The sequence below is a fragment of the Trachemys scripta genome, chromosome 3, assembly GCF_013100865.1.
Source record: "Trachemys scripta elegans isolate TJP31775 chromosome 3, CAS_Tse_1.0, whole genome shotgun sequence".
In the NCBI taxonomy this organism is placed as follows: Eukaryota; Metazoa; Chordata; order Testudines; family Emydidae; genus Trachemys; species Trachemys scripta.
The window spans coordinates 154,878,100-154,906,089 of NC_048300.1; the positions used below are offsets into that span (position 1 = coordinate 154,878,100).

General features: G+C 41.7%; 1 protein-coding gene across 2 annotated transcripts; it reads right to left on the minus strand.

Annotated features, from left to right (window-relative positions):
• Window positions 1-4,938: 4,938 nt before the first annotated feature.
• Window positions 4,939-27,958, minus strand: PTP4A1 (protein tyrosine phosphatase 4A1). 2 transcript variants are annotated; one of them, XM_034766241.1, is made up of 6 exons: window positions 27,723-27,958; window positions 15,031-15,577; window positions 12,420-12,512; window positions 10,197-10,327; window positions 7,911-7,985; window positions 4,939-6,353 (listed from the first exon to the last, which is right to left on the minus strand). In XM_034766241.1, exons 2-6 carry the CDS (start codon window positions 15,133-15,135, stop codon window positions 6,236-6,238), a joined length of 522 nt encoding a protein of 173 aa, XP_034622132.1. In that variant the 5' UTR covers window positions 15,136-15,577; window positions 27,723-27,958; the 3' UTR covers window positions 4,939-6,235. The 2 variants fall into 2 exon arrangements, with proteins under 2 accessions (XP_034622132.1, XP_034622131.1); XM_034766240.1 differs by having other exon boundaries at window positions 15,031-15,580.
• Window positions 27,959-27,990: the final 32 nt, after the last annotated feature.

The following is a 27,990-nucleotide window of genomic DNA, read 5'->3' on the forward strand; positions in this document are numbered from 1 at the left end:
CCCAGGTCAATATACAAATCAGATCTTACCCACAAATCACGCTGTTGCCAATCCTTTATAATCTAAAATCGAAAGGTTTATTTATAAAAGAAAAAAGATAGAGATGAGAGCTAGAATTGGTTAAATGGAATCAATTACATACAATAACGGCAAAGTTCTTGGTTCAGGCTTGCAGCAGCGATAGAATAAACTGCAAGTTCAAATCAAGTCTCTGGAACATCCCCAGCTGGGATGGGTCATCAGTCCTTTGTTCAGAGATTCAGTTGTAGCAAAGTCCCTCCAGAGATAAGAAGCAGGATTGAAGACAAAATGGAGATGAGGCATCAGCCTTACATAGTCTTTTCCAGGTGTAAGAACACCTCTTTGTTCTTACTGTGGAAAATTACAGCAAAATGGAGTCTGGAGTCACATGGGCCAGTCCCTGCATACTTTGCCGAGTCTCAAGGCATATTTGCCTTTTCTCAATGAGTCCATTGTATAGCTGATGGTTCTTAATGGGCCATCAAGCAGGCTAGGCAGAGCTAACACCAGCTTGTCTGGGATGTCACCCAGAAGCATAGCATAAGTTTGCAATACAGACAGTATAGAGCCAATATTCATAACTTCAACTATAAAACTGATACACACATATAGACAGCATAATCATAACCAGTAAACCATAACCTTGTCTTAGACACCCTTTATACAAGATTTGGGTGCCACTACAGGACCTTGGTTGCAACAATGATCTATATGGTCCCAGATTATATCAATAACGTCACAACCCCACTCACCCTACCGTTAGTTCCAGACCTGATTGCTCGTCATTACGGCCAGCTCCAGTACCCCAATCTTGAGTCTCTCTACCTCACAGTTTCGAAACTGCGTGGTTGAATCTGCTAGAGCTCACATGCTCAGACCCCATTAGAGAGGTTCTTCTTGGTAGTAGAAAACCATCGACCAGGGCTACCTACTTAGCCAAGAGGAAGAGATTCTTGATCTGGTGTTCACAGAGCCATATCACTCTGACGTAGTCTTCAATTCCCTTTATCTTGGACTACCTGCTAGAGTCAAAACAGCAGGATTTGTCACTCTTGTTGATAAAGGTTCACCTGTCCGCCATCTTGGCTTTTCACCCAGGCGAGGCTAGCCACTCTGTCTTTGCATACGATGGTATGGTGCTTTCTTAAAGGACTAGATAGACTATACCCTCAAATCCAGTGGTCAACCCTGGCTTGGGACCTTAACCTGGTACTCTCAAGGCTGATGGAGACTCCGTTCGAGCCCATAGCAACATGCTCACTGCTCTATCATATAAAGTCACGATAACTTCAGCCAGAAGGGTGTCTAAGCTCAAGGCCCTCACACTGGATCCTCCTTATACCATCCTTTAAAACGACAAAGTGCAGCTTCGACTGCACCCGGTGTTCCTCCTGAAGGTGATCTCAAATTTCCACACCAATGAAGACATATTTCTTCCAGGTTTTTTCCCGAAGCCTTATGCTAACAGCTGTGAGCAGAGGCTCCACTCCCTGGATGTTCGGCGGGCATTGGCTTTTTATATTGAATGAACCAAGCCGTTCTGCAAGTCGAACCAGCTCTTTGTTGCGGTAGCGGACAGGATGAAGGGCCTCCCAATGTCCTCCCAAAGGATATCATCGTGGATCACATCCTGTATCTGGGCTTGCTATGACCTGGCGAAGATCCTTGCCCCCGCACTGACAACACAGTCCATCAGAGCCCAGGCGTCCTTGGCATCTTTCCTGGCCCAGGTCCCAGTACAGGAGGTCTGTAGAGCGGAAACGTGGTCTCGCTCCACACTTTCCATTATGCTATTACCCAGCATGCCAGGGATGATGCAGCATTCGGCAAAGCTGTGCTTCAATCAGCGATTCCATGAACTCCGACCCCACCTCCTAGGTGAGGCTTAGGAGTCACCTAATTGGAATAGAGCAAGCACTCAAAGAATAAAAAAAGTTACTTACCTCTCGTAACTGTTGTTCTTCGAGATGTGTTGCTCCTGTCCATTCCAAACCCACCTGCCTTTCCCTCTGTCGGAGTAATCCAGCAAGAAGGAATTGGAGAGGTGGCGGGTCAGCAGGGCCCTATATGGGGCGCCATGAAGGCGCGACTCCAGGCGGCTCCACAGCCAACCCGATGGGTACTGATAGGGGAAAAAGCTTCCAGCGACTATGCATGCGGCACACATGTAATCATGTCTATGTCTATACTCGGTATCACTTAAGCCTATGACCTTTCATTTAATAAACTTGTTACCTCTACTATAAACCAATTGAGTGCTTTGATTGAAATAAAAGTATTTATCAAACCCAAGTTAAATTAATGTGCTGCTGTTTACTGACTCTTTAAAGGAACAAAACTTCTGTGAGTGTTCCCTGAGAGAGCTGGACATCACAGGGCAGAATTTTGGTGAAATTTGGGATTGGGCGGGGCAGGGTGTTAGGTAGGGTTACCATATTTCAGCAAGCAAAAAAGAGAACGGGAGGAGCCCTGCCCCCGTCCTGTCCTAGCCCCGCCCCTGCCCCTCCCACCCCCCCTCAGAACTCCCAACCCTCCCCCTGCCCCTTGTCCCCTGACTGCCCCCTCCTGGGACCCCTGCCCCTAACTGCCCCCCAGGATTCCACCCCGTACCTAAGACTCCCTGCCTCTTGTCCCCTGACTGCCCCCTCCTGAGAACCTCCCCCCATCCTTATTGGCCCCCTAGGACCCTACCTGTACCCTGACTGCCCCAAACCTTATCCCCACCCCCAGACCCCTGGGACTCCCATGCCCCATCCAACCTGACAGCCCCCCAGAACTCCCAACCCATCTAAACCCCTCTGCTCCCTGTCCCGACTGCTCTGATCCCTCTCCCCACTCCTGCCCCGACAGGCCCGCCCGCAGAACTCCCAACCCCGCCCCCCCGCTCCTTGTCCCCTGACTGCCCCCTCCTGGGACCCCTGCTCCTAACTGCCCTCCAGAACCCCACTCCCTACCTGTTCCTTGTCCCCTAACTGCCCCCTCCTAAGACCCCCCCACCCTAACTGCCCCCCAGGACCCTACCCCCTACCTGTATCGTGACTGCCCAAAACCTTATCCACACCACCACCCAGAAAGCCCCCCCCCAACCCCCTGCCCCCCCCCCCTCTCTTGACTGCCCCCTCCAGAACCTCCCTGCCCCTTCTCCGACCCCCTGGCCCCCTTGCTGTTGGCCTTCGCCTAACGTCTCTGAACTTGCTCAGGAACGGCCTGAGCCGTTCGTCCCGGCACGCTGGACAGCAGCGGGGGAGGAGCTCCAGACTGCTGGAGGTGATCTGCGAATGCAGGGAGGGAGTGATCTCTGCTGCAGGGGAAGCGGAGGAGGGGCTCTCTGTGACTGTCGGAGCCCCACGTAAATGGCACCAGCCGGCCAGCTGCCCTGTTAGCCACGCACGCTCTGCTTGAGGGGTGGGGGAGGAGGGGAAGTCCGGACATTTACAAATTCCCCCAGACGCTATTTTTAGCTTAAAAAGCTGGACGTGTCCGGGGGAATCTGGACGAATGGTAATCCTAGTGTTCGTATTCGGTTTATGAACGAGAATATACGGTATTCTTTAGAACTCAGTTAATTTTCTATTTTCTTAAGTTATTCTGTGTTAACTACTCTGGTTATATAGGGACTAACCTCTTCCTCAAAGAAATCTTTCAGAGGTCGCTGTAGCATGGCAAGAATAGGTAAGAAATTGCTGAGACACCCATTTTATGTACATCTAAATGTTCTGATTTTCTTCCTTTATTAAAATGCAGAATACATACCAAATTTGATCAGTGCTTTAATTGTGCAGCAGAAGTAATGCATGCAAAAATAAATAACGCACTTTTTTTTTTTTTTTTTAAAGCCAACAGGGAGAAATGGGGACATACATCCAAGGCTACTGTCAGAGACTAACTCAGGTGCAAAAAATTTATTACTGGTAAGAGCTTCCAGCTTCTCATCAGTATGCTATCTACATCACTACACTCATTTTGGAAACCTACATTTAAGCCGGTTTCAGTTCTGAAATATTTTTGGGGTACATTATTTGGGGCACAGTGTCAACCGTGTCAATGTAGAATTGTTTCAGATTATTCTTTTACAATTCTTTGATACACATTTTTCCAGTCTCAAGGGACCCAAGTGTCGTTATACAGAGCCATGTAGTGTTCCTTTACATTTGCAGTCATCTTTGCGACATGAGCTCTAATTTAACATTAAAGCTACTTCAAACTTGATTGCTTCCTAAGGGCAAGTATTTTAATTGACAAAGAGTCCTGTGGCACCTTATAGACCAGGGGTCGGCAATGTTTGGCACGCGGCTTGCCAGGGTAAGCACCCTGGCAGGCCAGGCCAGGCCAGTTTATTTACCTGTTGACGCGGCAGGTTCGGCCGATCGCGGCCCCCACTGGCTGCGGTTCGCCGTCCCGGGCCAATGGGGGTGGCGAAAAGCGGCGTGGGCGAGTGATGTGCTGGCTGCGGCTTCCCGCCGCCCCTATTGGCTCGGGACGGCGAACAGGTGCTTACCCTGGCGAGCCGCGTGCCAAACGTTGCCGACCCTTGTTATAGGCTTACAGACGTATTGGAGCAAAAGCTTTCGCAGGTGAATACCCACAGACGAAGTGGGTATTCACCCACAAAAGCTTATGCTCCAATATGTCTGTTAGTCTATAAGGTGCCACAGGACTCTATCGCTTTTTTACAGATCCAGACTAACATGGCTACCCCTCTGATATTTTAATTGAGTGTCAGTGGCAGCTATTTTGTATGAATGTGTGGTATACATTTATTAATTTTTTTATCTTCTTACAGAAGTGAGAACACTTGGGTCAAGATAAACAAATGGATGCCTAAAGTTAAGCTCCTAAATCCATATTTAGGATTTCTGATTGAGTAAACACGTAAGTCTTAAAAGCCTCTATAAATATTTCAGCAGACTCACTAAGTGCATTTCAGTATTTATTTAGATGTTTAAGCTCTCGCACTAGATTTTACAAGCTGGTGAACACTGGCAAAATTATTTCTCCCACAGAACTATAACCACACATTCCCAAGACAGTATAAATATATGGTTGAACTAACATTAGTACACACCACCATTTTATCAATTACATAATAAAACAAATTATCAAGTATCCAAATATTAAGTTACGCAGCTCAAAAGGCATACAAAATATTACAGGTCTGCCCAGTTGATAGCAGAAACTCAAGGGGAAAACAAAACAAAACAAAAATAATCACACTTTCAACAAAGCAATAGTTGGTAAACAACTTTCAAGAGGTACAGTAAAAGAAATTACAAGATCTTCAGAAATTTTAGGATTAAGAATTGTTTTAGCTACAATAACTAAGCATTTCTACATTTTAAAAAAATATTTACTAAAGTAAAGGGCATATTCTATACTTCCTGCACAAGACAAAGGCAACATTTTACTAGAAATATTAAATAGCCCCTCCCATCCTTTTCAGGCCCTCTGTTAAGTTGCACATGAAGTGCCAAGATTGATTTAAAATGTAAGGCTTTTTGTCAGGAGACATTAAAGACTGTGTGCTTCTGTACAATGTAAAGAATTATTTTCTACACGAGTAACCAGAGAATTGATTTATTTGTAAAATGCAGAGGTTTAGATAATGGAAGGAAAGGGTTACTGAAAGACACCAAAAAAGTCATTGTAAGTCTTAGTAAAAATCAAAGATTGTGCAAATCCTGATATTCTAGTGTGATTGTGGGAGACAAACATACAGTGAGAGCAAGCAGATTACCATATAGGCCCTATCCTCAATATTGAAATGATTGTAGGAAAAAGGACAATGTAAGGTCCAGATAGTTGTAGTTCATGCATCACAAGAACCACACTGTAATGTAGAGAAAAAAAATATAGCTATTGTGCTGGGTTTTTTGGCACCTAAACTCTACACTTCACACCAATACAGATTTTATTATTGGGAAATAGATTAATAAGACTCAACTACATGATTCAAAGATAATTCAGTTGATACAAATTATGACCAAGGAGACATTTCAAAGACAGCATACAGCAAAACATTTACTAGTTCTCCAAACAGGTGGATATTAACCTACACAGACAAGTTGCATTTCTGCCATATTTTTAACCTATAAAGACTCCTAAAGAAGCTTCATTTAGACTATTTATCAGCCCTACATGTCTTTCTGCATGTAGTTTGCCTAATTCTAGTTTCCATCCTCTAGCTCCAAAGCAGCAGCTCCAAGGCAGCCTGGCTTTACTGGATACAACAGTTGTTTCGGTGACCATTGGAGTCTTTAAAACGCAGGCGCATTTTAGGACGATATTTCTCCAAATACAGAAGTTGCTTGCTATTAAAGGCTCCACGTCGCTTCCTAAATGACAGAGATAGTTGTTAGAAGATCATCTTTAGAAATAAAACAAGGTCACTTTCTGAAATAAAATATACTTCCTGAAATAGGCTGACCAGATAACAAGTGTGAAAATTGGGACAGAGGGTGGGGGGTAATAGGTGCCTATATAAGAGAAAGCCTCAAATATTGGGACTGTTCCTATAAAATCGGGACATCTGGTCACCCTATACTGAAATAACAATCTTCATGGGGAAAAAAAAAATCATTAAAAATCCCCATTCTTTAAGACAGTTGAGGGCAAACAATAGTTAATGGCATGGTAACCAGAGCAAGGGAAATTTTTTTGTTTCTTTTGAAGTACCAAGTTGCAGTCACTGTAGTTTTTTGAGCTTATGTAAACCATATTGTAATCTCCTTTTCAGGTGGCATTCAGAATTTGGTGCTTCAGCGGATGTACTCTAAGGCAAGGCTTAGGCACACTGAGCATTCTCCTGCATCTTGAGAAACCCTCAGGAGAAAAGTTTCATGTAGTTGTAGGCACTGTCAAAGCTGTTCTTTTGTACTAAAAGAATGTTAACTACACTTGCTTAATACCTCATTGATAAATTCATTCAAAACACTAAGTCATTGGAAAAATTCCTCTACTTTGGAAAAAGTGTATTGCATTTGAACCAGAAGCTGGTGGTAGTGATAAGAGCACATTCCATTTATGCAACCCTACAAAAAAGTTGCCACACATGTGGCCTTTTTAAGAATTTTGAACATATGGTTATTTGGAACCCAACTTTGTCAACCTTCATAGCATGGTTTAAGGCTGATCTATACAGCTTTTTGCTAGAGGTGGTGGTATACCAGTAGTATTCTGTTTTGTTTTAGGTGAGTACAAACCGGGAAGTTTGTGAAAATAGACACAAGACAGACTCAAATTAAGCTTACAAACATTAAGCTGTCAGAGTGTTAAACAAAACCAATTCAAAACTAGACTGAACTGTGGCAGCATCTCTCAAGTGTAGTTAAGATCAGAAAATTGGTAAGTGAAATCATGTATCCATATTTACTCTTGAACACTGTTATGAAAATGAGATTTACAATTCAAGAGGAATTGTTTCCAGCTATCAGTACTAGATTCAACCTGAGTTCCAAGTGTATTATTTCTCTTGCATACCTGCCACTCTGCAGATATGACTAAGGAAAAGGATGTATTAAAGGTGTCATGTTTGGAAGCTTATCTTTGCAATTATGAAGGCTAAAAAGTTTAAAAACTGAGAGCCTGAAGCCAAAGTTAACATTTCATATGGCTCATGTAAATACATCAAGTGGGTGGGATCTGGCCTATGGGCCACGGGTTTAATGTCACTGATTCAAAACCTTTAATTGGTTTTTCAATATTACTTAGGAAATAAAATGTACTGTATGTTTAAATCTCAAAAACAAGTTTAATAGCACCATATTCTCTTTATTGTCCAGATTCCTACTCAAGGGCATTGTGTATATGGGTTATGTTTGATAGATCAGTCTCTCCTCACTATCTACTTTAGCCTTAAAAAGTAAGCACACACTAGTTTAATAAATACTTACTGCCTTATAAACTGCACTGCATCTTCATACTTCATTCCACATTCAATCAGTGCAAGGGCAACTAACACTGGAGCTCTGGAAGAACAAGAGAAATCTTTAAAATGTACATGGCAAAAGAGTCAAATTTTAAGCCTCAGCAGTTCCTTTTCAAAGCATATAAAATGGCTTTTCTATATGGATTTAAGTCTTTTGTGTCTTCTTGATTATGACATAGTATACCAATTGTTTTTGAAACTACTCTAAGAAATTAGGAGAAGCAATATGTTAACGAGATTGACCAAAAGTGATATTTCAGGAGATGAAGGACTATGGCAGGAATAAAGTAGCTACATTTTTATGTGTTCATTTTCAGACTCTGCAATTTTTGCAAGAAATCTCTTTGGAGACCATGTTTTCCTCATGTGATTCCACTGACTGACACTTTCAACCCATTTCCCAACTCAGTTTTGTCTAACAGTTGTAATGATCACAACTATTTAGAAACAAAACTTAAAATTTAGTTGGAGGTAATTCTTCTCAATGAAATCTATGCTCTAAAGCAAATTTTTAAAAGCAGCTGCAAGGTGGAATACAGAGAATACCTGAGAAGTCTTAACTGGTGAAAGTCAAATTATTTATTCCCGAATATCTTTAAACAAGAGACAATTTTTCCCAACTTGCCAAAGTGTTCTTCAGGTTGAGAAGTACGAGATATTTCAGTCCAAAGTGAAATGTTTTCACAGTTAAACACTCAAAAATACAAATTTATAATGGAATATGTAATTATGGCCAAGAAGTCACTTTTGTATCCAAGAAGTTGAATCTTAAGTAGTGAAGTCAAACAACTAATATTTGGTATTGCTGTCAAGGTTTGAAAGTCAACTTACATGTCAAAGATTTATGAGCAATTGCTGTTAACTTCTGCAGAATATGAGCTCAATTAAAAAATAATGTCTAACTTACAACTGAAATAAGCCTTCAAAGAGAAATAGAATTCTCCACACTGCAGACAGCTCCAATGCTTGCTGATGCTGGATACTATCTTGGGCAGCAGAAAGAAAAACTGACTAGTCTTATCCGTTTTCACTGTTATTCAAAAAACTAGGCAGTAGCTGAAGCTGACAAGAATTAGGTCCATTTCACTCTACTATTGTTTCGGAAAGCTAAAAGCAGCAAACACACATGGGAGCTAGTCACCCAGGAAGACTTAAAACTCAAAGGCCTACACAGGAGGAGTAGAGCACCAGAGACACTCCCTCACAGCAGTCAGAAAACTTGAGTAGTAGACACACACAACCAGGAAGCTCTGGAGTGGGAAAGGAAAGGGGAAAAGGTATCCCTTCCATAGGCCAGAGAAGAAAGTCTTGAAATTTAATCATTTATATGATAGCCCATGACTAGTAGGAATAAGATAGAGTCCCCAAAAAGGATCTAGGGACTGAGCTCTGAGACAAAAAAAATCTCAACACTTACACTCTTTCCCAGCTACCGGTAGGCAGGTGCTTGATTCTCACCAAATGTTATCTCTGGACAGTGCCATCACCCTCCTTCTCACTATCCCACATCCATCTGTGGCTATAGTTATAAGTCCTCTAGCTACTAGGATTCTGGCAATATTTCCAAACAGGAGGAATGGAAAAAGATAACAAAAAAGGTGTGACACTGGGAACAACTCAGATACCTTAAGGTCATTAAAGAGCCAGAAAGGAAATGACAAGAGCAAGGGATGTAGCTAGCTGAACTAGTCAAATAATACTATTAATATATTCAATAATTTTCACTCGTATTTTCTGAATAAATTATTCAACAAGCTTTTTTGTACTATTTGACCAGTTCTATATGCTGGTCAAGTACTATTCAGCAAATAGACTAAATACATTAAAAAAATTTCTGCTATTTGACCAGCTCTAGTAGCAAGTTTATATATTAAAGAAAAAAAAAGTTGATAAGGTTAAATTTAGAGCATACTGCTGTTTTATTCCTTTAAGTATCAAGAAACAGTTGAAAAAGCATGAAAGCACAGGTATTTTCACACTATCTACTAGGTTTAGGGCTTGCCTACCATGGTGTTATTCTAGAATAGCTATTCTGCTTTAAAATTCACATCCTACCGTAATCCAGAATAAGGGTTTGTATAAACATGAGAACTAATCTCCATCTCCCAGCCTATAAATTCCAAGTAAATTCTGAGGCTTGACTGCTTAGGACTTCTTATATTTCTACAAAGAAACATGCATGCCAAAGAACTGAAAAAGCCTTAGCTATCTCTGTTCCAAAGGGTTCTGATTGTTTTAAAGTTTCACTTACCTCCCAAGACCAGCAACACAGTGTACAGCAATACAACAACCAGGTTCTTCACGGAATTTAACTTTCAGGAGGTTTAGCCAATCATCAACAATCTGGTTGGATGGTGGAGCACCATCATCAAAGGGCCAATCCTAGAATGAAAGGCAAATTTCTTCCATATAAAGAATCAGATTCTACTATAGCTGGGAACATTAACCACTATGAGAAAGTAAAGTGGTTTCCTCAATTGTCAATCCATCCCTCAATATAACCCCTTAGACTAAAGTTCCTGTCATTAGACTTAATGAAATATGATTTGTATTAGGAGGTAGTTCATTCAATTAAAGACTGACATCTCTGTCAAATACAAATCTCTTTATTCTATGTTTACTTATGTTGGTTACTGGAATACAATAAAAAAAAGTTTCATGCATGTTAAATATCTTGTAACATACACCATACCTCCCCCTTTTTGGGAAATCTCATTTTAGTGGATAATACCCCAGGGTCAGTTCTTGACAAGTTGGCAATACAATACCAACAGTAAACTAGCTTCAGTGGATATGTATTTAAAGTTTTCTGAACTATCTGCTTTTAATAACTAAAGTGTATATTCACTTTTCAAAATTAAAGGTAGCTGACTAGCTATTCCGCTCTCCAACTTTGGGATTTGTACATAGTTTCAAGAGTGTACAAAATCAGATGCAAAGAGGGATAAAACAGTGCTGCTAGCTTAGCATAAGCAATAAAGAAAAATAGGCTTTTCAATATGCATACATATGTAATAAGATACATCCCATTTTGAAGTCTACAGTATTATTGTTTGCACAGCAATGCTTCATATGGCCCATCACTGTACTGAGCCATTCTCTGAGCCATTCTCTGCTGTGCCCCAAACTCACACTGAAGCAATTTAGAGCAATATGTGGGGTTGCTCTGAACTACACCAGCTGGTAACAACCACCCCACTCACCAGCTGAGAACAGGCAGAGCATTGTAGCAATCTGAACAGAGGGTAAGAGGGATGTGTGGCCAAATATTCAGTGTTTCCACTGCGTAGAAATCCAAGGCTGCTCCACACTAGGGGAATTCTCAACATGAAGATAAGGTTGCCTTCTGGCACCTTTGCACTCCTGGAGCAGACATCTGTGCTAGCCTTTTTGGTCTCAAATTTTCATCATTGCTACAGTCAGTTCAGTTCCTGCAGTAGCAACAATGGTTTTTAACTTTTTACAGAGACATACCCCTGCCACCTTTGTAATGAATATCCAACCAGAACTCATCTCCCACTTAGCCATATGCAAGGTCTTGACCATCTTGTCCCCAGCATCTGTTCATGTCACCACATTAAGAACCCACGGAACAGTGGATGGGCTGGTGTAGAAAAGACTTCAGGAAGTCTCCAGAGTTCGACACTATCATCTAACCATGCTCAGACAGGTCTTAACAGTTCTATACTTGGCACTGAGGCAGGTGCCAGTGCCTTGTCTACATTAGCACTCTCCACCACTGAACTGCTAGGGAGCTGAACCCGTGTGAGCAATTGCAGGAAATTTTGGCTGGGTGTGGCTCCCCAAATTCTGCCCTCTCCTGTTTTCGTGGCAGAACCATATCAGTTCCAATGTTAGGGGACCCTCTACTTCCACTTACCTTTGCCCCAAAGACATTAGACCAAATTCAGCCCCTAGATAAGTATGATATTCCTATTAATAAGCTTTAAATGCAAAAAAAAAAAAAAAAAAAAAAAAAAAAAAGCTAAACAAGCCTTGAATTTCCTGTGTTTATAAGCCAACTTTTGGGAAGGGACAGAGCACTATACTACAGTTCACACTGGTTATCTGTCCACCCTAAGCACTTAACGTTGCTCACACCAACTTAGCTGAAATAGTGTTACCAAGTGGATAATTATTCCAGAGTTTCCCTAGCATAGCCTGCAGATTGTAAATTCCTTAGCATAGGCACATTATATTGTTCTATGTTTATTAAGTGCCATCTCCACCTACCAAGTACAGCTACTCAGGATGATTTGGGCTTTTAAGTGATAAGTCTCACCTTTCAACTCTTAATTTAAGTGCTAGGTTTTTCTTCTCCCCCCGTCAAAAAAAGTTAAAGTAAGGAAGCTCCATGAGAAATCTTAAAATTAAAGAGAGTTTAGGTCATTCATGAACTTGCAGTAGACATTAAGAGCTTGTGAATGTTACATGTCTGATAAAGCCTTAAAGTGGGTCTTTTTAAGCCACTCACCAAAACCTGAATGCCTTCTTTTTCCACTGGTGCGGTGTCATACGTGGCTTCACATACTCTTACTACTGTGGTAACGCCATACTTCTTAAGTTCCTAAGAAGGAAAAAATTACCTTGTTTTACAATCAGCTGACGTGACTCTCTCAGTAAGGCAAAGCCAAAGTATTTTTTGTACTTTAACAGTATTAACATCTTTCGGAAGTTTCAATAAGATTCCCCTCTACCCACCCCCCAACTGTCTTCCATTTGGTAAATAATGTTTAAAGTGTAGCTCTTGTTATTTTGTTTACCTCATTGTAAAATCAGCATCAGATGCTGATCCTTAAAAAAAATTCTCAAAATATAAAGTTTGCGAGTTCCTTAAATTGGTTCTACCTTTGGTAGCACAGAGTTCTAAACAATGAATTGTGTATTACAGTAATAACAAGAGGCTCCAATCAGTATCCCATTATGCTAGACACTGGACAGATTAAGAGATGGCCCCTCCTGTGAAGAGTTTACAGTCTAAACCAGATTAGTTTAAATTTTAAGCAACATATACTTAAAATCTCAACTGGCATTTCCGTAGTTAGTTTTAAGACAATATGGGAAACACTGATATGCTTCTTCCTGTGACGCTTTGGGCAAATCACTTAATTTTTTGACTCAGTATCTAATCTGTAAAGCGAGCATATTACTGCAGAACCAATTATTTTAGCACAAAAGAATGAGCACTGACATTAATGTTACTCCCAGCTGGTCACTGCAGGAGTGCTGCTTGCTTACTGCCAGAAGCATTCAGTGTAAAGTTAGTTCTCACTGATTATCAAGTCAGTAATAATCTACAGTGAATGCTTCCAGACTGTCAAAAGGTAAAGAGTTAAATTACTCTAGTCATATTTATTCTTTATGGTATGTTAGGAGCTATGCTAGAAACAGATGCAAAAATAAATCTATATGATGCCATTGAATGAGAATTGCTGTTATTATTTTTAAAGTAGTTTTAGGGTTCCCCGCCCTAATGTTTTAATGAAATGCAAGTACCTCCATCTCTGGGTTTTTATTACTCAGGAAGCTGTAGTTAGCCTTTCAGCATTTTAGTTGTCTTTAGCTAAAGCAAGCTTCTGTTTGTAACTGGTCATTATGGAAGCTTTATCTTGTATTGCTTTATGATAGCTTTTTCTTTGTTAAGTTTCACTAATACATCTTCAGCTGACTCTGTTCTATAAATCACTCCCTGGGTAGCAAAAACTACAACTGCAGATAGGAAAATAGTCTTCATCTAACTAGCTTCAACATCCCCTGGTTACTATGTTCAGTACAAAGGAAACTAATGTGAAGAAAACACTAATAGAGATGGTTTTCTATGGAATGCTTAAGTGATAGCTAAACATTAAGTGATTTGGAATAACTGAGGTGCACACATTGTCAGCCTGTGTAACTCCATATTATGTTACCTCTTCTTCCATCCCACCTACTGTTTCTTACATTCATCTGTCTTTAAACTGTAAGCTCTTTGGTGGAAGGAACTTGTCTATTCCTTTGTTTGTATAGTGCCTAGTATGACTGGGACTTTTGAACACTGCTGTACTACAAAATTAAGGGACTCATGAATAATCCTGAACTAGTATTCCATGATGAAAGCTAAGATAATGAGCAAATTAGTAAAAGAGCCTTAGCTTCATAGTAGATATGAATGAAGCACTGATGTTGCTTGCCTGTTAAGATTGTTTCTCTTATATACTCAGGATCTTATTCAGTGATTAAAGCACAGGAATGGGAATCCGATCTCGGTTACATACGTCTGCCAAAAGTTTCTTGCATGATCAGCAAGACAAACTGTGACCTCTTTCCCACAAATGTAAAGCGAAGACAAACCCCTACCACACTTTGAACTGAATTGAAACCATGTGACTTTGATCCTTTGGAAGGAAGACACCATTAATTGTACAGAAAGTGCATATACAGTACAGCTTGCAACCACATTGTCCTGGGCTGTGCTGTTACTTATGCAGGGCCAGACTTCCATGGGAAAACCCAAGTACTTCAGAAGCTATGGTATGTGGCACTTCTCCCTCAATATCATTATTGAATCAGTGGCAGTGAAGAACTGTGCTGCTTAAAATGAGACAAAGCTAGTGCCCTTACTGACCACTCATTAACAACTTTTTCAAAGGAGGAGGAGATAACCAAGACACAGTCTGAGTTCTGCATTGCTTCAGTTAGATCATATTCTCTGCTTCCTGTCTGTTCTGCAAGTGTTTGTTGATGACAGCATCACTATGTTTCACTTCAAAAATGGATGAGGAATGATCTCCATATTTATAATTTGGAACTCTGTAAAGCATGCCTCATTGCTTGAAAAGTTTCTATGTCAGTGGTTTTCAACCTTTTTTCCATTTGAGGACCCCCAAAAATGTTGAATAGAGATACAGACCCCTTTGGAAATCTTAGGAATAGTCTGCAGAAAGACCCCCCCAAACCAAGGTTGAAAACTGCTCTATTAAGTCTTAAAGCAATATGAAGAGTAATTAAGAGTTAAGTTTGATTGGTTAAAACAGATTACTATTAAATCTGAACTAGTGTAAGCATTACATGTATTGTAAATAACCATTCCGTCCAACAGATCTTACCTCTATAAATTTGTTTAAGGTTGCATTGGTTGGATTGTGTGTGATAAGAAATCTCATGTTCTTGTAGGTGATTTCCACAGGAGCTGGGCGGTTCATTCGTGCCATATTAATTTAGTTAAAAAACGTGCAACAAGATTGTGAAAGGATTAAAAAAATTCTAATACAGAAATGATGTAGTGAAACTGAAGTCTACTTCAATATACTCCACTTGAAAATTTTCAGTGCTGGCAAGTATGAAATTGGGAGCAATGGGAAATGAAATGAACCTCCTAACAAGAAGCAGCAATTCTTCAATCCAGTAATACTGAGGCAAAAAGGCAGTGCGCTGAGGTTTACCCCATCCAGGCTTGAACTCCTTTGTCAAATGCTCTGCCAATTTCAATTCAACACTTCTTATCCTGGTTAATCGCTCTTAGGGGGGCTTCTTGGTGGAGTAGTAATGAATTTCTACAGTTCACTTGTCTGCATAGAGGTCGTGCTGTGCCTGGCAGTAGTCTCCACTGCCCTTCAAAAACTCCATAAATGTGTGACCAAGAACACCACAGAACTGCTGTAAAGAGGGGAAGGAAATAAACAAAAACAAGAAGTTACTTCTGTCACTGTCTTAAAGTACAAGTTACTTGAAGACACTAATATCTATACAAAAAAGTAGTCTCACTTGGAATATCTTACAATCTTGTACAACTAAAGCGGTCCTCAAAGAAATTACTTTTTTTTTTTTTAACCCTAGGTATCACAGTAATACAAATGAGTAATATTTGGACTTCAGAATTATATTTGCAAAGATCAGGGTACAGAATAATATAACTGGAAGGAAAGATCATTTACTCCAGTCCCCTGAACTCATGGCAGGACAAAAAACAGTATTTCTAAGTTAGATAATCCACCAACTTTTTAAAAGTGCCATAAATGAGAGTTCTAACCAAATTTTTATTCAACAGTTGTATTTTTAGAAAAAGGTTACTTTTAAGAGCACCCAGAACAATCTGAAGATATTCTTGTCTTGATTTAAAAGCATATCAGAAAGTAGACACTGAAATTATATTCACTGGAGATTAGTGGATCTTTAAAGTCATATTAACTTTATATACTGCAGATATTGGAAGCACTGTGCATGAAATACTTTCCAGTTTACACAGAATGCCCAACCCCCTCCATGGAATTCACACCCTTTAAAGGATAAGGCAAAAACAGAAGACTTGTTACCATAACATATGTGCTTTGAGTGCAAGCATCACTAATTCCCATTCAGTAGAGCCGTTGTGAAACAGTGCCTATTACATAAATTCAAAACTTCCACGTGTGCTTCCATATGTAAGTATGTAAGAAAACACATGACCAATTAATGTTTCCAGAAATAATATAGCATTTTAAAAGATAGGAAGATTAAAGTTGTCTAATGAAGAGTAATGTTGCAAGACAAACATATGCATTTCAACATTAAAGATGGAAGTCAGCCAGATTGGGAGTACACTGAAGACAGGTCTAAAACTGAAGCAAGGCCTTCTTGTTAGAATGGATGTACACTGTCAGTTTTCTGGGTACCTGCTGGATTTATGCCTGCGTTAGCCAGTTTTATTAGTCTAACTACCACCGCTTTCTTCACTGCCAAATCATTAAATAAAACCCACTAGTTTTACTAGTTATAACAATGCACAACAGGTCTACTAAAGTAGCATTATTCCTGGCCGCTACACTTGCTTTATGCTTCAAAGTGAAGATACCTTATGGTATATATTGCATTGTTGGGCAGCAAAAAGGGATGTAAGGATACCATGAATGCTGCTTTGAAGCAAATGAGCATTCATACGCAAGCAGGGATACTTGAAAGATGTAGTAATGTCATTTAAAAAACGTCAGTTATTTCGTACTTAGTTTACTGTGGAGTCCCATTGCAAGGATCCGCTTTGTGCCCAAACTACAACATTAACAATGCATGTAATCCTTTGCAGTTCTCTGTTCAACCGATATATAAAAGAGAAAAGGGGAAAGGAAGAACTCAGGGGGAGGTAAGAAAGTTGTAGAGCCACCACCAGATAACTATATTATCTAGAGGTGGATACAGAAGTGCAGTTTCCACCAGAGACAATGCCTCAGGAAGAACTCTAGCCATCTCCAAATTACTGGGCATAGGGAGGATCCAGGGATTTCAATCAAAGTCTAACCCTGGATCCTTCAAGCTACACATCAGCCAGACTATTAAGTATAAACAATGTGAATAAAGTTCCACCCTATTCACTGGAGCATAGGAGTTGTGTTTCTTCACCCTATCAAAAGTCTCTTTGATGATGTGATAGTCTTTGTGTTCTTCATTGCCAAAAAGATGGCATCTTAAAAACAACAAAAAACAAAAAAACAAAAACACCCACCCACAGAGCAAGGTAACTAATGCATTAGCTATCTTGCTGCAAGACCACTCTCTCTCATGGCCTTCCCAACGTAAGCAGCATGAAAACTGACATGATTAGGAGTTTTACTGTTGTAAACTGGATACTGAATATCAAAAGTGACACAGACTAGTGTCTCAAAATAGAATTTCTGACTAGCAAAACTTATAGCAACAGAGGTACTAACGCCATCTGCAGATTCAAACAGGACTACAAAGCATTAGTTAACCTTCTGAGATATAGCTGAATATAATCTCAACAGCTAGGAATTCAGGATTTAATGAAAGCTCGTGTATTGCAGAAATTGATGGTGTAAATCATATTGTCTACTGTCAACAGATTTGAAGACTTGACAGAATAGACATACTCTATTGTTTAAACTGAGCCTTGTCTTCAGTGATTATACACACCAATGCCATGCATGAGCTTTCATATAAACACGGAGTGATATCAGGCTAGTTAGTGATGGGTCAAATCTATACCATATGTTACTAGTGGGACAACAGAAAGCACCCAGTACTCCCAATCCCAACAATGCAAAGGCCTTAAACATAGCTACTAAATACTAGCGTGGCTTCTACTGCTGCTCTTCTTGAGAACAGGAGTGTCCACTGGGGCTGCAACAGTGGCCTGCATAACTAAGTTTGTACCTCTCTTCCCCAAAGGTATAGGAGGGCAGAACCCCTCAATTCCCTTATTAAAACCAGTATCTCAGATAAAGAGGACTGACAGCATCTGAAAGGTGGAACTGAGTAGCCTTGATAGTTAATAATTAAAACAGTGATTGTAGCACTACCCTTCTGAACTAAACATCAAGTATTGTTGCTAACTCAAGGGCACAATACTTGACAAAAGTCAAGGGTAACTACATATCGCCGCATTTTAGATACGGCAATGCTCTTAAAAGAGGATGTAGCTTGTGCGGTGAATCTGTAAGGAAAGGTTCAACAGGCATTTGGAAGCAGATAGATATGCACTGCCTCATCCATTCGGAGATCCCCTCGGAGACGATAGCTTGATCTTTTAAAGAAAAAAAGATGGTGATGAAGAGACAAAACCACCCACCATAAGCCCCTGAAATATCTGAAGTGTTAAGTTTCTCCTCTCCTGGAGCAGAATGATGTTTAGGGAAGAAAACAGGTAAACTAATGGACTGGTGCAAATGAATTTCCAAAACCACTTTATCCTAAATTTAAACATGACTTTGTCTCTGTGACACTGTGTGGTTGGTGAGGGATGGAGGAAGCCAAAAGAACATGGGAGTTGTCAAGCCCTCGTAGCTGATGTGATGGTTACTAAGTCCTGAGGAAGGTGGTGTATGAATTGCACTGAGTTATCCAAAAGAGGGATTCATGAAGTTCGTAAGGACAATATTAAGATCTCATTCAGGTAAACAAATAAATAATCACATCAGAAATCTGGATGCAGTAGATGGTGAAAAATAATGAGTGAACAGATGAATGATATGCAGAGATTACTGCAAGGTATACTTTGATGGAACTGATTGAAATGCAGGATATAGTCATAGATCTTTAGTATAGGAGCCTCCAATGTGTCAAGATGATGCTTGGCTGCCCAAACTGACCATCTTCCATTTCAAGGAATAAGTTTTCCTGGTGGAAGGCTTTATAGTTTGTAGAAGAATCTCTTGCACTCGTAGAAAGCAGTCTCTATCAGCAGTACTCAACGAGCCAACATCCAAGGTGACAGATGCATTGACTTCAGGTATGGATGCAGCATCTGACCTTGATACTTTGAAATTATGTCTAAATAATTCTGAAGTCAGACCAGAGGCTTAATTGACCCCTCTGGAGAACTGTTGAACAGCTATCATGATTAATGTGACTTTGTCCCTTCTGATGCCGCATAACGCTCTGGGAATTAGAGGAATCAGAGCGAAAGCATACGAGACCATGATATAAGGAAGGCAACTTACAACAAATCCAGTCTCATGCTTCTCCTGGAACAAAAGATTAAGCATTTAGTATTACCCTTGGTGGCCAACAGGTCTATCACAGGATGCCCCCCCACCCACAATGGTGCAATGTCAGCTCTATGATGGACTTCATGATAGTCTCCAGCTTCCTTAAGCAGGCAGTCAGTTGCTGACCCAAGGGAGGCAGAGAACTATGGAGATTATCCCACATTGCTGACACCATGTCCATAGCTTGTTGATGAACGAGTTCCTCTCTACTTGTTCATGTAATACATTGTAAATGTGTTTTCTAAGCTCTGGCCTACTAAATTTTGTAGCATGGGTTGGAATGTTTGTAGTTCCAGGGCATATATGTTGAGAGTCAAAAGTCCTTTTGAGAGAAGGACTAGATTCAGAAGAGGGAATTATGCATTGTAATGCTAAACTTTTAGGTGTCCTACCGCTTAAAGGAACTCACATCCCTAAGCTAGGCCCCCAGGCTCCCAACAGAATACCTGGGGAAAGTAAGGCACCTTAAAAAGGTTCACAGAAGCCTGCATGTTGAAAAAGAGCCATCAAAACTAGCCAGCAGGAAATGCAAAGTAGAAGGGTATGACCCAATCTCTACCTCCTTACCACTCAGGATTCACAGCCATGAATCTTCTCCTGGAGCTAGGTGCCTGAATCAAGTCAGCCCTTATCCCAGTGGTTAGTGCACAAACCCAGGATGTAGGAGACTCAGGATCAAATCCCCCTCTGCCTGATGTAGAACAGGGACTTGAACACAGTGCTCCCACCTCCCAGGCAAGTGCCCTAAATGTAGGGTAATCTGGGTGAGAGTCTCAGTCACTTTTGTTGAAGCTGGTCCACTTGGTAAGATATACTTAAATAATGGCTGGACCAGAAAAAATGACTATAGCCCAGTGGTTAACAGTAGGGCTGCCAATTAATAGCAGTTAATTTTTTTTAAGTTAATCATGTGAGTTAATTACAATTAAAAAATTAATCACGATTAATCACATTGTTAAACAATAGAATACCAATGGAAACTTATTAAATATTTTTGGATTTTTCCTACATTTTCAATTATATCAATTGCCATTACAACACAGAATACAGAGTGTACAGTGCTCGCTTTATATTATTTTTTATTACAAATATTTGCACTGTAAAATTGAAACAAAATAAATAGTAATTTTCAGTTCATCTCATACAATAGTGCAGGGGTAGGCCACCTATGGCACACATACCGAAGGTGGCACACAAGCTGATTTTCAGTGGCACTCACTGCCCAGGTCCTGGCCACTGGTCCGGGGGGCTCTGCATTTTAATCTAATTTTAAATGAAGCTTCTTAAGTATTTTAAAAACCTTATTTACTTTACATATAACAATAGTTTAGTTATATATTATAGACTTATAGAAAGAGACCTTCTAAAAACATTAAAATATATTGCTGGCACGTGAAACCTTAAATTAGAGTGAATAAATGAAGACTCGGCACACCACTTCTGAAAGATTGCTGACCCCTGCTGTAGTGCAATCTCTATCACGAAAGTGTAACTTACAAATATAGGTTTTTTGTTACATAACTGCATTCAAAAACAAAACAATGTAAAACTTCAGAGCCTACAAGTACACTCAGTCCTACTTCTTGCTCAGACAATCACTAAGACAAACAAGTGTGTTTACATTTACAAGAGATAATGCTGCCCTCTTCTTATTTACAATGTCACCAGAAAGTGAGACTAGGCGTTCGCATGGCACTGTTATAGCTGGCATTGCAAGATATTTACGTGCCCGATGCGCTAAATATTCATATGCCTCTTCATGCTTTGGCCATCATTCCAGAGGACATGCTTCCATGCGGATGACACTCGTTAAAAAAACAGTGAGTTAATTAAATTTGTGACTGAACTTCTTGGAGGGAATTGTATGTCTCCTGCTGTGTTTCACCCGCATACTGCCATATATTTCATGTTATAGCAGTCTTGGATGATGACCCAGCACATGTTGTTCATTTTAAGAACACTTTCACTGCAAATTTGACATAATGCAAAGAACATACCAAAGTGAAATTTTTAAAGATAGCACTCGATCCAAGATTTAAGAATATGAAGTGTCTTTCAAAATCTGAGTGGCACGAGGTGTGAAGCATGCTTTCAGAAGTGTTAAAAGAACAATATTGATACGGAAACTACAAAACCCAAACCACCAAAAAAGAAAATCAACTGGCTGCTGGTGGCGTCTGACTCAAATGATGAAAATAAACATGCGTCGGTCCGCACTGCTTTAGATCGTTATTGAGAAGAGCCCATCATCAGCATGGACGCATGTCCCTTGGAATGGTGGTTGAAGCATCAAGGGACATATGAAACTTTAGCGCATCTGGCATGTAAATACCTTACGCGCCAGTGTCATAAACAGACAGCTAAGGGTTAATTCCTCTTTTACCTATAAAGGGTTAAGAAGTTCACATAGTCTAGCTGACACCTGACCAGAGGAACCAATGGGGGGACAAGATGTTTCAAGAGGAAGGAGGGAAGTTCTTCTTTTGTTCTATTCATTAAGTTCTGTGCCGGAGTGAAAAGATCCAGGAATCAATCAGGGTAGTGAGTATTAGAGAAGGAATGAATTAGCTTATGTTTATTTCCTTTTGTGACTGTGTCTTTTTGCATTAGAGGGATAATCAAATTGGGTTTTCTTTTGTGTAACTAAGGTTTTTGCCCAGGGGAACATCCTCCGTGTTTTGAATCTGTTGTCTGTGAGAGTAGCTTACATGCTAATCTCACAGAGGTATTCCTTTCACCCTTTTTCTTTAATTAAAAGTCTTCTTTTTATGAACCTGATTGATTTTTCCTTGTTTTAAGATCCAAGGGGTTTGGATCAGTGTTAACCAGGAAATTCGTGGAAAAGTCTCTCAAGGTTACCCAGGGAAGGGTTATAGTACTTGGGAGGGAGATTTTTTTTGGGGGGGGGGGGGAAGAGAGAGGAAGACAAAGTTCCCAAATAACTCAAACGGTTGTTTAAATGATTTGGTGGTGGCAGCATACGGATCTAGGCGGGTAATTAAGCTTAGGGGTTCTCATGCAGGTCCCCACATCTGTACCCTAAAGTTCTGAGTGGGCGTGAAACCTATGACAGCCGGCTACAACAGTGCCATGCAAATACCTGTTCTCACTTTCAGGTGACATTGTAAACAAGAAGTGGGCAGCATTACTTTCTGCAAATGTAAACAAACTTGTCTGTCCGAGCTATTGGCTGAATAAGAAGTAGGACTGATTGGACTTGAAGGCTCTGAAGTTTGACATAGTTTTGTTTTTTTAATACAGATTTTTTGTACATAACTACATTTGTAAGTTCAACTTTCATGATAAAAAGATTGTACTACAGTATTTGTATTAGGTGAATTGAAAAATACTCTCGTTTTTTACAGAACAAATATTTGTAATAAAAAATAAATATGAAGTGACCACTGTACACTTTGTATTCTGTGTCGTAATTGAAATCAATATACAGTACAGACCCATACCTCCCAGTGCTACCTATTTAACACGCGAGACTTGTCAGCACATGGGACAGGAACTTGCTGTGTAGCGCTACAGATTTGCTCACAAACTCACTGACTTAGAAATTGATAGGAAGTGCGGAGCGGAAAATTGTTGTATGTCTTTACCGCCGATGGGGGGGGTGGGAGTGGGGGAGGGAGGGGCAGCTTTTCAAGGATGGTCCTTTGCCGTGGCAGCGTTTAAGGACAGTCCTTTGCTGCAGCAGTACTGGGCCGCCGACCGGGGGGGGGGGGGGGAGGGGGGGGGAGGAGGGGAAGAGGGCAGCAACGTTCAAGCGCTGCCACGACAAAGGACCCTGCAGCGCTTTAAGGTCCTGCCCCCTTTGACCCCCCACAGCCGCCGACAGGGAGGTGAGTGTGGGGCAAAGGGAGCAGCTGTCCCGGGGCTGGGGATTTAAAAGGACCCAGGGCTTTGGACGCTGCTACTGCAGAAGCGGCATCCAGAGCCCTGGGCCCTTTAAATCAGCATGGGAACCCCGGGCGGCGCAGACCAGGTGGCCTGGAAGGGCTGGCTGGGGATGCGGACCCCTAGACCCACCCCTTATGCCCGAAGACCTGCCCCTTCTGGGGGCCAGAGTCGCCCCCGCACCGGTAAGTGTCCTGAGTTACTTTCACCCCGTGTAGTAATAATAGTGTTTTTATTAGATTACACATTTGAATTTATATTCTTGCAAAGCGCTGTTAACAAATAGGCCTGCAATATTTGGGATGCTGTGAATACGTATGTAATCCTAGATAATTATATATGTATATATAGATATCTTAAGAAATTTTAAGCATAGTCCTCTTAACCCACCGTCGTGACAGCTTGACTCCCGACATCCACGCATAAATGGGTCTGTACTGTATTTGAAAATGTAGAAAACATCCACAAATATTTAAATAAATGATGTTCTCTTATTGTTTAATCACGCAATTCATTAATTTTTTTAACCGCTTGACAGCGCTAGTTAGCAGTCACCTGGGAGACTCAGGTTCCAGCCCCCACTCCAGTAAATGCTTAAGTATTTTATACAATATTCAAATCCCTGCTTCAGATCAGGCAGGGGGAAACTGAACTCAGGTCTCCCAGGTGATGGGTGAATGCTCTAACCACTGAGCTACTACGTAAAAGGGCAAAGCACCACTTCCACTGGCTCAATTCCGGGGGGGACTCAATCCAGTAGACATACTTTTATGCAGACTCTGGATCATGCCCCACAGACAAGATAAGCAGGTGAATGCCTAGTTTGTAAATCCTGCCGGAGTTCAGGCATGAGTTATGTGGCAGTGCACCCGCCCACCAGCAGAAATTTAGACACCTAGGGAACTTTAGCAGTGGAAATGTATGCGCCTACAGGGTTAGGCAGTATCTGAACAGCGATTTTATGAATACCAGTAGAACCTAAATGTTGGATTTGCATGCAAGTATCCCCTACCCCAAGGTACCTTTAAACTAGAGAAGTCATGTCTAATCAAGGTCATCCTGAAGAAAGGGTAGACAAGAGTACCTCTTAGTGAATGTTTTCTAGAACTGTAACAATGAACAGGAAACTAATTTAGTTCTAATTTGCTAGCAAGACAAATCACTATTAGGTGAACACGGCTAGTTATGGGTTCATGATGACAGACAGTAAGAAAGAACTGAAGAATGGTTATCGCCACCATGCCTTTAGGAAGAGAGACATGGGGGAATAGGCCTGCACCCTGCATGACTGGTCCCAAACACTGCTGTTCCAAAGATTTCAATCTTCATGTAACCAAAGAGTGTTAACCATACTGATGTACATGAAGAGAAACCATCCATGCTTTTCAGTCATAAAATCGACCTATTCCTTGGAAGAAAACTTGTCCATATATCACTTCAAGCAGATGGTTCCTTGTGTCTGGAACACAACATACTATATGCTGGAAATGCTCAAGGAGGAATGATGTTCTTGTGGTTAAAACATAGGACTGAGCTGGAAGATTGCCAGACTTTCCTGAATTCTCCCATGTAGTCAAGCCCTAACTCGAAATTACTCCTTTCCTCTCAGTTGTCCAGTGCTTCCTGTCCACTTCTCCAATTGTAAAATTATTCAGGGCAAGGACTGTTTTTTGTCTTGTACAGTATCATCTAAGCATATTATTGATAGTTAAACAGCAAACCACTAGAATCCTGTTAGCTTAATTAAGCATCTTCCATCCTTTTGAAATGAAAACATGTTACACAGACATGGTGATATATATATTTGCAGATTCATGAACCATAAATCTTTGTAATAACAAAATTCTGTTTCTCAAGATTTAAAAAGATAGAATTTTTGCCTAATACTGTATTATCTCACTTCCGTTAAATTAATAGTTAAACTGCATATTTGAATACACACACACACACGTCTGAGGACAGTTATAAGCATAGCCCCTTAGCAACATGGGTTGCATATGTAATGTGTAATTAATTAAATCTTAACTAAAATTTGTATTGCTGATATAACAGGATAATTTGCTGCATTAATTTAGAATTAAGTAATAACCAAAAAAAATGTTTTCCACCAAGATGTTCAAAGCAGTGCACTATTTAGTGAGGAGTCTGTAGCTGGGGCTCATTTTGAAGAGAGTAATTGATTTTGTTTAGTTGTGGTCTGTGGGTCAGAATATAAATTCAGTACTCCCTACATACCGCAATCCACAGCAGATCTCCTTTTGACGTCAGAGTGAGATAGCACAGAGACCAAAGAGAAAGAGCTTTTCTTTTACAACTAAACTTATCTATTTAGTATTTTATTGACACATTCAGTATCACTCACTGAGAAAATATGCTCTCCTCTGGTCTGCTGCTATTTCTGCTCTTGGTTTCTCCATCTTTTAGGTCCTTCTCTCTAAATTTCCTTCCCTCCCAACCCTTTTCCCGTTCCATCTGCTAACGGAATCAGCAATGGAATAATTAATGTTGCACACTTAAGTGTCATCATTGGGCTTCCGAGTTGACAGCCCAATGAGATTAGTAGATGAAACAGGTGGAATTATGACTGCTGAGTCATTGTTTCTGTCAGTGTGCAGATTCAAGTAGACATAACACTGGAAGGCTCCCTCTGGAGCCATGAGAGCTAAAAACACTTGAAAACAAATTAGAATCCTAATATATCACACAAGTTAGATATTTGACTACCTCTATTGTTTGTAAAAATAATATAGCTGGTTTGCTATCAACTGACACGTGTGCATAAAATGTCACTGCTTTGACTTTCAAAGATTACCATCTGCTAGTTGCTTAGTTTAGCTTTTGCCCTCCTTCAAGCACTCCCTCTCTCCCCTTTCACACGCTTTCCCTCTTTACTAGTGATGATACTTAGTCTCTCATCAGAAGTCTTAATTAATACATACTCTGGTGAAGTAGCAAATATTAAAATATTGTCCATTTTACTGATAAGGAAATGGAAGCAGAAAAATTAACTGACTCAGTCACAGTAAAGACATCCTGACACTAATCTTTTCATTTACTCACAAGACAACCCACCGTGACATCTCTTGATACCAGATACAACTACAACAGTCTCAGTCAAGTTACCAGGTACATTCACAGTAGATGTCTAACCCAACATGCTCTGTAATTTTCACTCCATGCATCTGAAGAAGTGGATTTTTTACCCACGAAAGCTTATGCCCAAATAAATTTGTTAGCCTTTAAGGTGCCACCGACCCCCTCTTTGTTTTAACAAACATTGAGCAAGTCAGGTATTTTTGAGTCTGCAAAGAAGCTACTGGAAGTTGACAATGCACTTATGAAAATACCTATATTAATACATGTTTAAAACAAGGCTACCTCGACTGACATCCCCTCTCAAAGCAAAAGAATACAAATAAAGGGGTTCCAAAAATCTAGTCGGAAGTAGACTAGCTAGACACTTCAACAGAGAAACAGGCCTCATATTTCTTGGACAAAGGAGTGCTACACGAGGTGTCAGTGGCTCTGGTTTCCCAGCCTGACGCAGGTACGTCTCTAACAAAGGCAGTAACTCGTCGGGTCTGAGCGGGGGTTATCCATGGACCTGGCACTAAGTTGCACACAGCCACGAGTGACCCACGTCACGGCTCAATCGTGACTTTCTAGCGGCCCCCCCTCCCGCGTGTAGTGAGTCACTTTCCAGCCCTCGGCTCCCTGCGACACCGCCCGGCCGACGGACGCCCACGCCTCGTCCTCGGACAAGCTACGGCTTGTCTCGGCGCTTTCCCAGCCCGGGTCAGTATGAAACCCCGGCCATTCACCCCGCCCTGGTACCTTCCACACCGGGAAGGGCACCGGGGGGGCTCTCGCCCCCGGCAGATGAAACGCGCCAGGCGGGCCGCACGAGGCGTCCAGGGGACGAGCTGGGGTCGATCCCGGGCTTGAATCACGCTTCAATCAGGCTCCTGACACGAAGCCATTTTGCCACCCGGCCCCGGCGGGGAGCGGCCGCTTCCCGGGGCTGCGGGGCGTTGGGCTCGGCCGTTAGGGATAAGGAGAGAAAGCAGCGGCTGGACACGCACCGAGGCGAGTGGGGCCGGCGGCAGCCGCGCTCACAAAGCGGCTTTGTGTCGAGCCGCCGCCTTGCCCAGGAAGAGAGCCGGGGGTGGGGGGACCCAGAGCTCCGCCATCCCCCTCCTCTGCTGCCGGCCCGGCCCCGTCCGCTGCTCCCCGCCGGGGAGGAGCCACCGCCCGGCGGGGAAAGGACTCAAGGAGCCGCCGGAGCCAGCAGAACAAAGAGCCAACATGGAGGAGCCGGGAGGGGGGCGAAGCGCGGGCGGCCCCGGAGGCGAGAGCCGGGCACACGGGCGGGGGCGGCAAGGCTGCCGGGGGCAAGGGGTGGCGGGGCCGGTACTCACAGGAAGATGGTTACTCATTGAAGACTGTAGCCTGATCATACAGCCGGGGTGCGGGCGCCACCGCCGGGGGCAGAAAGAGCAGAACCAGGAGGCGCTGGAGGCCGGGGAGCTGGCGGAGGGGGTGCGGCGGCGGAGCGGCGCTGGACCATACAGCTGCGACGGCGGCAGCAAGCGGGCAGCTCTGCAGAGCGCGGTGCCAACGCGGACGAAGCTGCACAAGAGGGGAGGGGACCCGCCAGCGCCGCCTTCCTCCCGCACAGGCGTTTCG

What these genes read in the sequence shown, in the direction of transcription:
- PTP4A1 (XM_034766241.1), bottom strand. Translation starts at nt 15,135, where the DNA reads ATGGCACGAATGAACCGCCCAGCTCCTGTGGAAATCACCTACAAGAAC. An exon ending in CCTTAAACAAATTTATAGAG is followed by an intron (nt 12,513 to 15,030) that starts GTAAGATCTGTT and finishes TTTCCTTCTTAG; the next exon opens with GAACTTAAGAAGTATGGCGT. An exon ending in AAGAAGGCATTCAGGTTTTG is followed by an intron (nt 10,328 to 12,419) that starts GTGAGTGGCTTA and finishes CTTTCATTCTAG; the next exon opens with GATTGGCCCTTTGATGATGG.